Source organism: Chrysochloris asiatica, unplaced genomic scaffold (genome assembly GCF_000296735.1).
Source record: "Chrysochloris asiatica unplaced genomic scaffold, ChrAsi1.0 scaffold00011, whole genome shotgun sequence".
Classification (NCBI taxonomy): Eukaryota; Metazoa; Chordata; class Mammalia; order Afrosoricida; family Chrysochloridae; genus Chrysochloris; species Chrysochloris asiatica.
In genome coordinates, this window is record NW_006408529.1 from 24561804 (window position 1) to 24573755 (window position 11952).

Below are 11952 nucleotides of genomic sequence, written 5' to 3' on the forward strand. Positions count from 1 at the left end.
TAGAAAGCAATGGATTTCTTGATTCTGCTACAAATTCCCCTAACTGAAGCCTTCCAAGCTTCTAAATATTCCTTTATATGTGGTTCAGAGTTCTAGCACCATCCTCTGAGCCTGCTTCGTCTGGTATTCTGTGTTGTTGATGACAGAGCTCCTCACTGAACATCTACCTGATCTGCCATCTAGCCAGGTAGCTCTTCTAAATTTCTTGGCATAGATGAGTGAGGACCCCCGGTACTGCATCAATTTATTGAAAGATTTCACTTTGTATTCTGTCAATTCCTGAAGCCTTGTTTCTCTTTAATGCGTTCAGTGCAACTTGGACTTCTTCAATATCATCAGTGCTTAATCATATGGTCCCTTTTGAAATGACTGAACCATCAATCACTTCTTTTTGGTGCAGTGACTGTGTATATTCCTTCCATATTCTCTTGATGCTTCTTGTGTCATTCAAAACTTGCCTGTAAATCCTTCAATATTACAACCTGTGACTTGGATATTTTTCTTCAGTGTTTTGAGTTTGAAAAATGCTAAGTGTCTTCTTCCCTTTTGGTTTTTCTAACTCTAGTTCTTTGCACAGTTCATTATTATACTTTCCCTTTTTAAGTTGTTCTTCGAAAATTTCTGTCCATTCATTTATTCATCATTTCTCCCAGTTGCTGTAGCTTCTCTAGGTTCAAGAAGCTTCTCTTCTGACACCCATTTTGATCCTTTTTTTCTTTCCTGCCTTTTTATGACCATTTGCTTTCTTCCTGGATGATGTTCTTGATGTTATCCCCCAACTCCTCTGGTCTTCAGTCATTAGTGTCTAATGCATTAAATCTGTTCTTGAAAATATCTCTAAATTCAGGTGGGAAATACTAAAGGTCATATTTTGGTTCTAATGGACTTGCTTTAAATTTCTTCAGTTTCAACCTGAATGTATATAGGAGCAATTGATGGGCTGTTTCATAATCAGTCCCTGGCCTTGTTTTGGTTATGTTATTGAGCTTCTCTACATTTCCTCCCACACACAGATGTAATCAGTTTGATTCCTGTGTTTCCCATCTGGTGAAATCCATAGTATCCTTTTATGTTGTTGGAAAAAAATATTTGCCATGAGGAAGTCATTGGTCTTACAAATTCTATCATTCAATCTCAAGCATCTTTTCTGTCACCAAGACCATATATTCCAACCACTGATCCTTCTTCTTTGTTTCCAACCATTGCATTCCAATCACCAGTAGTTATCAATGCACTGTTATTGCATCTTTGATCAATTTCAGACTGAAGAAGTTGGTAGAATTCTTTAATTTTACCATCACTGGCTTTGGTGGTTGGTGCGTAAATTTGAATAATAGTGGTATTAACTGGTCTTTCTTGTAGGCATATGCATATTATCACAGCATTGTACTTCAAAACAGATCTTGAAATGCTGTTTTGGATGATGAATGCAACACCATTCCTCTTTAGTTTGTCAGTCCAACATTGTAAACCAGTCCATTTCAGCTCACTAAATGCCTAGGATATGGATCTTTATACATTCCATTTTATTGTTGACAGCTTCCAATTTTCCTAGATTCATTCTTCATACAGTCCGTGTTCTGATTATTAATGGATGCTTTCAGATGCTTCTTTTCATTTTAAATTGTGTCAAGTTGTAACTCATGGTAAACCCATTCACAGTAGAAATGAATGCACTTAGTAGAGTGTTCGTGACTGTGACCTTTCAGAAGCAAATTTAGCCACCTCTTGCATGGGCTAGAACTGCCATTCTCTTGGTCATTAACTACACTCTTAACTGTTTGAGCTACTCAAGGTTCATAACTCTTGGTAACCAATAATCAGCGAGTCTCCTGGATGTTTCATGTAAATGGTGCCAAAAATATGTAGTGTTTTGTGACAAGGTTTTTTGACTTAGTATATTTTCATATAGGTTCATACGTGTTACTGCATACATCAATACTTCATTCCTTTCTATTGCTAAAGAATATTCCTCTGTATGGATATATACACATTTTGTTTATCTACTCATCCGGTGATGGACCTTTGGATTGTTTTCACATTTTAGCTATCATGAATATTGCTGCTATTAAAAATAACATACACTTATGTGCAGGTGTTTATGTTGCTATGTGTTCATTTCTCTTGAGTAGATACTTAGGAGAGAAGTTACTGGGCCCTATGGTAATTTTGCTTAACCTTTTGTAACGGTGGCCAAAAAAATACCATTTTAACTTATAAGAGATAAAAACTTTTTTTTTTTCAATTTGTGAGTGACATGTATTTAAGGTAGGGGTGAAAACAGGAAGAGAAGGGCCTTAAGCCTTTGTTGTTTTATCCTTAGCTCTTATTCTTAGCTTTCTTGTTTTGTCTGGTAACCATTCTTCAAAGAAACAATAGGAGACCCATCTGAGTGAAATGGGACATTGTTAGAAATTCTGAAACAACAGTCATATGTGAAGAATGCCCTTGGCAAATTAAGATGAATAGCCACTCTGTCAACCAACAAGAAGGAAAACCTGTTGTCAAGTGCCTGGGAGTGGGAAGCGCAGTTGTGACGTCAGCCTTGGGGCAGTTATAGCAGTTTGTCTCCCTACCTTCCATTATGCTCTATTCCCCAGCCATGAGAGAATGTCTTTGAATGGAGATGATGATGAGCTAATGATACCTAGTGGAGCTAATGATATATTAATTACCCTATAATTTAAGTTATACCTGTGAAAATAAAGTGGATGAAATGAATAAAGGGGAGATCTGCTATTTTTTCTAATATTTACTACTTGAGTAAAATGTTTTATTTCTTCCAGGGCACAACAAACAAATCATTTCAACTTTAAAGTAAAATCCACATACTGGACTAAAAAGCATTTAACTGTGCTGAAACACTCAGGAGACAGACAGTTTTTCCTTCCCACTCATTTGAAAGAACTTGAAGAAAAAATAAAATGGCAGTGGTTTAAAGTTAATATTCAGGATGAATGATGACAATTCAGATGACAAGGCAGAAAATGAATCACAACCCTTATTTATCAGCGATAAAAATGGAAATACATATCCATACAACCCAAAATCACCACTTACACAAAATTCTGCAACTATTGTGAACTGGAATTCTGCCAACACAGATGACATGGTGGTTGATTATGACAACACCTCTGCTATAGACAATGGTGAAAATATTTCTTTAAACCATCAGTGTGTTAAAGCCCTTGACCAACAAAAATCCTCCTCAAGTGATTTCGTTAGTAAGGGAATGTTAGAGACGCACAAAGATTTCATGTGTCAGACTCCTGCACAGGTCTTAAATACAGAGAAACCCGAGTACCTGCCCAATAATTATCATTCCCTAGAAGTTCAGGACCAGAGTGTTGAGCCATCGCTGCCTTTTGTGTGGAAGCCTAATAATGATTTGAACTGTACAGGCCACACTTCTGCCTTGGAGCTAACCCAAACATTTGACTTGAGAGAAGATAAAGTTAACTGTACCTTTATAGCACATCATGCCATTGATAAGAGTCCATCTTTTCATATTCCTGAAAGTCTGCAACCAACTGGTGTGAAATATGGAAATACATTCTTATCCTGCTCCACTCTGTCATCTCTCCATTCTGATGAGATGCATGTGAGAGGAAAGAGTTATTATGGAGAGAGCTTACAAAACTCCCTAGCAACATCATCAGAGGCCCAGAATACTACATATACAATATTTCCTGATGTGGTGATGCAAACTGATGGTGCTGTTCCAGATATTGAAAATCAATGTCCATGTTCTTCAAGAAAGGCCACCAGTGAGTACACAGATGGGTCAGAGCAAAGCCTAGTTGGAGAACAAGAGATACAAGCTCTAACACCAGTTTCTGATGGCATGGATGTTCCCAATGGGTCTGTATTACAAGACTTCTTTTGTTTGTCCAAAGATGAACCAAATAGTGAGACACATTCACAGAGCTCATATGGGCAAAAGGAAATGGGCCAAAATCTAAGAGAAACAGTGTCCAATTGTCTTATAGATGATGAATGCCCATTACTAGTGCCAGCTTTTGATAAGAGTAAAATCCATGTACTAAACCCAGAGCATAAAGTCACTGTGACTGAAGACACACAAATTGTTTCCAATGAAAAGGATTTGGGAAACCAAAATGGTACCATAGAATTGATGCCAGGTACTCCTTTGGAACAAAAAGTGGATTCCTCATTTGGACTGTCTTGGAATGCAAATGATATGTTCACTAGTGTAAATAACATGTCCACACCAGTCCTAGAACCCACAAATGCAACCTTTCCTATTTCACCTGTTGAAGCAACAGTGAGCTGTAGTAAAGTAGAGAAGAGTAATCAAGAGCTTAGACATTTACTCAATTTTAAGGAAACACCGCTGAGCATATCTAAAGCCAGTCTTGGGAAATCAACAACCAAAACTAGTACCCTTATAGGTAGCAAAGTTAGAAAAACTGAAATTATAAGTTACCCAAGACCTAACTTCAAGAATGTGAAAGCAAAAGTTATGTCTAGACAAGTGTTGCCACCCAAAGATCCTGCTTTATCAAAGGTCACATCCAGATCTCGGTTGACCAGTGCCCCATCCCCCTCATCAGTGTCTTCCTCTAGACAGTTGACAGCTGTGAGCAAAACACCAAGATCCGACTTGAATGCAGGCACAAAAGCAGAAATCCTAATTAACAAGACGCATAAGCAACAATTTAATAAACTCATTACTAACCAGGCTGTGCATGTTACAACGCATTCTAAAAATGCTTCACACAAGGTTCCAAGAACAACTTCTCCCATGAAATCGAATCAGGATGATGTTGACAAAGCAAGTTCTTCTAATTCTGCATGTGAGACTGGGTCCGTTGCTGTGTTTTTTCAGAAGATCAAAGGCATGCTGCCTGTTAAAATGGAAAGCACGGCATGTTTGGGAATGGCATATGTTTCTAACATTGATCGGATTAGCCCTGAAAAGAAGGGTGAAAAAGTAAATGGGACACCTATGGAAAAACAGGAGCTGAAGAGGGATGTTTTGAATGAAACCTTTGAATATGGTTCTCTCTTTTTGGTAAGTGAAATTTTTGCTTGCTTCAGAGGGTAGTGGAGGAAACAGAGATGCATTAGCAATTAGTTATCTATTAATGGTTAAGAATATTGTAAAACTAAATATGCACATTTACTTTCAGGTGTTAATATATTATTTAGTAGTTCTTGGTCTTTTTAATCAGCACATATTAGAATGTCCCAGGTTATAGTACACAAAGCCTGCACATGGAAAACTTAAGTTCAGTATTTTGTATAACGCTTCAGTGTTTCTTTTAACACTGTATCTGATTGCAATCTGATTAAACTTTATATTTTTGGGAAAAAATTGATTGCTTATGAACTTTATAATGTACTAAACCACATTTAAGAAATAGCTAGGGAGTGCTGGTAAACAGTGTCCGTTTAAAAATAACTCTGTTTTGAAGGCAGCTCCAGAAAGTTGAGCCTAACTTGAGACCAGGATTATTCTTGATTCTGCCTCTGACCAAAAATACCAAAAAATCAGACCCACTGCTATCATATCAATTCTGACTCCTAGGGTTTCTGAGACTATGAATCTTTATGGAAGCACATAGTCTCATCTTTTTCCCATGGAGCAGCTGGTGAGTTTGAATTATGGAATTTGTGGTTAGCCATCTAGTGCTCATCCTGCAGCTCCGTGAGAGCTAATGTGTATTTGGGCTAATGTGTGTTTGTGAAAGGATTGAAGTAGATAGATATCTAAGGTCTCTTACAACTGCAATGTATTGTATTGATTCCTGGTACATATAATAAACAATTCATTTTATTAATGGATAGCATAAAAGCAGTATGTATTCCATAGTACCAGTGGATTTTAGGGGAGAATTAAATAATTTTGCTAAAAAGATAAAGGCTACTTGAGTGTAATACCTTAAAGACTGTTTTCCTTTATACATGCATGCCTATTATCTTGACAGTAGCAAAAATAGACTAGCTTTCAGAGTTTTAAAAACATTGCACTGGCTACTTTTGCTCTTTGTGTACTTGTCTTCAGCCTTATTCCTTGGCAGTAGGGAGGGACAGGACTTAAATGTAACTTCAGTCTTACACTGACTGACCTGTCCTGTGAGCCAGACATGGAGCTAGGCAACGGGTAGGAAGACAGACGCAAGGCTGCCAGTCCCTTGGAGGGCATATGTCTAATAGGAATATCACATGTGAGCATGGCAAGCTGTTAAAGTGCTGTTTTAGGATTGTGTTTACATTGAATGTGGCACACACAGGAGGGGGTTGTCAGAATATTTAAGGACATCAAGTTAGGAAAAACATAAAGAAGGTATTCTTGAGCTGGGTCAGTTTAGAGATGTGTTTTGGTTTTAAAAGTTAATCTTCTCTGTTAGGAAGACGGAGCCCTTGAGGCATAGTGGTTAAAGTACTTGTCTACTAACCAAAAGATTGGCATTTGAAACCTACCAGCTGCACCAAGGAAGAAAGATGTGGCTACCTGCTTCTGAAATGATTGACAGTCTAGTCTGTCTTTTAGGGTCCCTGGGAGTCACACTCAACTTGAAGGATATGGGTTTGGTTTTTAGGTTTGATTAGTAAGAATGATAAACTACTGTTTCTAAATTATTGTACATTACTTTAAAACACACATTAAGTTTGTAAATTCGTTCAAGTCAAACTTAGGGCATTCATCTACCTATAATCTTTGAATTAAATTATAACAACTTCTGATGGTTCTTGTCAAAATAAGTGTGGTGTTGGTAAATTACATAGAAGAGACGTTTATTCTTCATTGATGCACAGAAGGCTTTTGTTGTATATTAGCTTCCTTTCCCCAGAAAAATTAACATGAAGTTTCCTTAAATGGCATTTATCTTGAGTACAAAATTGGTTGTGTATGTTTAAATATGAAACTTTTAATGATTTGTGCATTGAGAAAATCTTAATCTTATATTTCTCAAGTGCAAAATGAAAGTCTGTTTTTCAAGTTCCTAATGTGGCATTAAAGTAAGGTGGTAAAATCAGATTGAATGGATCCCAGTACATCTTGTAGAAGAAGCACACATCATCTTTTCTTAGGGATTTTAAAGTTAGTTCTCATAATTAAATATGGAGTACCTTGTTAATCCTGGAGGGCTGGTTCATATTTTCAGAACTGACCTTTTTGTCACATTGGTCTAAAAAATTCATTCTTTCAATGGGTAAGTGTCAAGCATACATGGCTCTGACTTGCTAGTTCCCCTTGTACACACTTCCATGCATCTCTAGAGGTCCATTTGAAAACCCTGTGGAGTACATGTGGGACTGCCATGAGTTGAGTGAACTCAACAACGACTGGATTTTTGAGAGACAGACAATAAGGCTTTGCACTTATTGTAGAGAACTGAATGAATCATTATTTGTTGCATGTGTTACATTCTGTTGTTTGTGTCTGTTGGTCACTTGAGCAGCACCCAAAGGCTCTAAATCTACCCTGGATCGATGATGAGACATGCTGGAGGATGTGTATTTCCTATGTTCTGTTAGTCTTGTGTTAAATTAGGCTATGAATTTGAATCCCTCATTTGCCTATAATTTCGTAGTTCTTTGGTTGTCTGGGTTTATCTAAAATTAAAGAATGTTTTCTGTTTGGAACACAGCATCTGACTTTAATATGAAGGGTTGAATGTAAATGTAGTTATTCCCTATAGAAGTTCTGTATTGGTGATTCTGTGTTAGTCAGGGCTTCAAACCAGTTCATCTGCTTGGGAATTTTCTTGTCTCTCTCTAAGAGTATCCTCCCATTGTTTATTAAACAAAGAAGGGTACTAGTAAGAAATATATGGAATAAATTTTAGGAGCATAGATTTTGGAGTTAGATTTGGTTTCAAATTTTTACTCTGTCATTCACTGCTTAAGTGACCTTGGGCAATTGGCTTGACTTCTGTGAGACACAATTTTCTCTATGTAAATGGAGAATATACTTGTAGTTTATAGTGCTACAGTTTATGTTTTGAATAAGGCTCAGACTCCCATTTCCTATATGTAGAATAATGGTGATTACTAATTGCCATCTAGTCAATTCTGACTCATGATGATTCCAGGAGCTGTACTCCATAGGATTTTCAATGGCTCATTTTTTCCAGAAGTAGATAACCAGTCCTTCCTTTTAAGGCACACCCCTGAGTAGACTTGAAACTCTTGCCTTTTCGCTAACATCCGAGCACATTAACTGTTTGTACCACCCAGAGATTTCCTAGATGTAAAATAAAGCATTTGTTGAATAGGCATGGTACTAACTATTGGGGTACAGAGAAGGAAAAACACACTGCCTGGGCAAACCTAGTGCCTAGTACAATAGATAATATTGCAAAGTAAAGCAACAGGATATGCTTAGTGCACAGCTGGGAGTGTGTGTAATCATGTATGCCATAGAAGAGAAATTGAGGAAGGTCAATGGAGGAGAGGGGCTTGTTGAGAAAGACTTCAAGGAGAAGAGCCCTGTTAATCACTAGCCAGAACTTGAAGGACAGCTGTGGCTGGGAATGCCATTTTTTGGGTGGACAGAATAGCATGTGCAAAGATGAAGGAGCAGGAGGAGATATTCTCATTCAGGGATTCCATCCAGGTAGTGGTTATGACGAAGTCAGAGGTGCAGAACTAGGAGGAGTTTGGAATAACTTGAAGAGGATGGCAGGGGCTGCCATATGCAGAAGTGCTTAGTGTGACTTGTCAAGAACTGACTTTATCTGGGGGGCAGAGGGGAGCCACCCAATCTGAATTGAAATTTAGAGAGATTGCTCTCATGGTGAAGTGGAAAATGAACTGGATCCTGGTGAGATACAAAGCAGAAAGACCCTTAGGGAAGGGTCTCAGTGTTCCTGACAAGAAAGATAGATGGAAAGAAGAGAATCCCATCAAGATGAGTTTAGGAAACAAGAAAGAAGACATCTAGAAAAAGTTTTTACTTTTTAGAGTGAGTGCTTGGGTATGTTATGATTACTATAGGAAGAGATACATTTTGAGATGGATAGGCAAAATCGTGGTGTGGCACTGGATTGTTAACTACAATGTTGGCAGTTCAGACCCACCAGCCACTCTTGGAAATCTATACAGGGTCACTATGAGTCGGAACCAATGCTATAACACACAAAATCAACAACAGACAAAATCAGTTCAGAAACTACTTCCCGGTCTTTATCATCACTATTGTTAAGTAAAGATACCAGAAGGGAGCCAAGTAGGGGAGTGTAGGAAGCTGTTAAAAGGCTGGATCTGGAACCCAGGAAAGAGTGCTGACTTGGACAGGTGAATTTGGATGCATTAGTGTGTCCTGGTGTGGTGCTGTAGAATAAGCACTGGACCGCAAGATTGATTTGAACCTCAAGGTCAGAGGTTTCAGACTTACCAGCTGCTCCTTGGAAACCCTATATGGAGACAGTATGAGTTGGAACTGACTCGATGACACTTAACAACAACAATGACAGTGTATAGTTGGTGGTTGAAAGGGTGGACAAGATTATCTAGGGGACATATAAAATGAGGACCAAGAAATGGACTCAGATTAGGATCTATAGGAAAGCTAGCATTTATGAGCACAGAGTAGGAACGCTCAAAAAAGAAATAATAGGACAAGTAGAAGGAAAACAAGCAAAGAGATTTGTTGTAGAAACCAAAGAAAGATGAGTCGTTGGATGCCCTCAAAAAGGCCCATAAGGGAAGAACCAAAAATTAACTTCAATTTAACTTGTGGCACTAGTGATCTTGAGAGGAAAATTTTCACTGGTGGGGGAAAACCAGGTGATTGAATTCAAGAATAAATGAGAGTATTAATGTTTTCATAGTAAAAACAAAGCTAAAACCTGTATTTCTGTCATATAGCTAACACTACAAGGAAATGGTTTAGGGAAAGCATAATCTGATCTAAAGTCTTAACTGTTTCCCACAGGGCTCTGCATCAAAAACTGTAACCACTGCAGGTAGAAATATATCCAAACCGGACTCTTCCAGCTTATGGAAAACACCTGGTCCAAAAGCTAAAGTGGGGCCTTCTGTTTCCTGTCTAAGGCGAAATACCGATGGTCGAAATCTCAGTTCTGATCGAGCCTCATGTTCTCAGAGGATCAGGCGTGTATCCAGTTCTGGTAAGGATAAAATAGTACAACTCTTCCTATTACCATGAGGGACCAGTCTCTGGAGGAGGACTTCATGCTTGGTAAAATAGAGGGTCATTGAAAAAGAGAAAGACCCTCAACAAGATGAATTGACACAGTGGTTGCAACAATGGGCACAAACATAACGATTGTGAGAATATCACAGGGCTAGCAGTGTTTTGTTCTGTTACACGTAAGTCGGAATCAACTTCATGGCACTTAACAGCAGTAGCAATAGCTCTGCCTTCCGACAATTTAGGAATTAAATTTAATGTAAAATTGTGGTTGTGGTTAAGTGTCGTCGAGTCAGTTCTGACCCATAGCAGCCCCATATAGGGTTTCTCAGGAGTGGCTGGTGAGCTTGAACCATCGACCACAATTATGGTTCAAACAGACTGTGCAGTCCAGTGCATTACACCACACAAAGATTATTTTTGATTCTAAATGAACACTTCCTGTTACTCAAGTATTTGGTCTTTCATGGACCATTACCCCACACATGAAGGTAAAAAAAAAGAGGTAGAAGACACAGCTCTTAACTTTGATTGTAAGGATAGTTGGGGAAGGATGTATGTGCATAAACCAATTTAGAAGCTTTTCAGATGGACATATAAAAGAATATGCGACAGGATTGTTGTTGTAAATATTAAGCATTTGTTTTTTGAGGTTTTTCTTTTTCTTTTTTTTAAAAAACAAAACAATTAGTGCTTGTAATTTAATAGAATCAAATTCATCCTTTTCACATATAAGAGATTATTTCTTTGAGTTTTAGTGAAAAGTACAGTGCTGTGAGGGTGACTAAAAAGTTAAACTTTTGTAATATGAACTTTTATGCTGGCTTATACTTTAAATAGTAGTTGTAAAGTCATATCAAGCTTATGAAATTTGAGAGTTTCAAGAGTAACTGTTGTAAATTTGCCAGACTCACAAAATTCTTTGTGCTAAAAATCAGAACAGGAAATGGAAAAGTCAGCCCTATTTCACAGGGATTAAGACCAAAAAGCCAGTTAGCCATTCCAGCTGACTAAAGAGGACACTGCAGGGAACACTCCTATTTCAGCAGCTGCAATCTTAAGGAAATTAAAGTCTTGTCAGTTAGATTTAGAAGTAAGTGCCCTTATCAAAATAGTGATTACTGTTGAATGGTCTGGGGAGAGAAACATGTCTCTGGATTTTTGTATCCACACGTGTGAAAATATTTTATAGAAACTAACAAAACCAACCAAATCCCAAAGGATCTCTTTACTGGTCTGGTGGTGGTGGTGGTGGTGTGCTGTTGAGCTGGTTCCAATTCATAGAGACCTTGTGTAGACTTTCCAAGACTTTAAATTCTTTTTTTTTAAGGTTTTTTATTGTGGATTGAGTGAAAGTTGACAGGGCATATCATCAGTTTTACATTCAACAAATCATACACCTTGTTTCATTACAATGATTATAATCTCTTCCATGTACCATCAATTAGCAGTATTTTTTTCTATTCACTTTAGCTTTAAAACACACACACACACACACACACACACACACACACAAAAAGCCACTCTAGCATATATAATATTTACACCTCCAAAGGGCACATTCTACAAGTAGGTCTCCTGGCCACCCACTCTTAGTCCCTCTCTTCCCATGCATTTAGAGGCCTCAACTGCTCCCCCTCTCCATGACCCCATATCTGCCTCCTCCGTCTCTGGAGTCACTGCTTCTCTGGTAAGGTCCTGCATTCTGCTTGTGCTCTTCGCCCTTGATGGTCCTAGGGTCCTCTGTTTCTGGACTGTAAGATTAACCACACCCCTGTTTTTCTTACAAAACTGCTACCTTTACAATAGTGTCAGTTGTAATTAGT

General features: G+C 38.1%; 1 protein-coding gene across 2 annotated transcripts in view; it reads left to right on the forward strand.

The window, feature by feature from the left end:
- Nucleotides 1–2953: 2953 nt before the first annotated feature.
- MTUS1 (microtubule associated tumor suppressor 1) overlaps nucleotides 2954–11952 on the forward strand; it is a 158889-nt gene continuing 149890 nt past the window's right edge. For both annotated transcript variants that reach the window (XM_006834461.1, XM_006834462.1), the window contains exons 1-2: nucleotides 2954–5035; nucleotides 9908–10103. In XM_006834461.1, the coding sequence (XP_006834524.1) occupies nucleotides 2954–5035; nucleotides 9908–10103 (2278 nt within the window). The remainder of the gene's footprint in view (nucleotides 5036–9907; nucleotides 10104–11952) is intronic.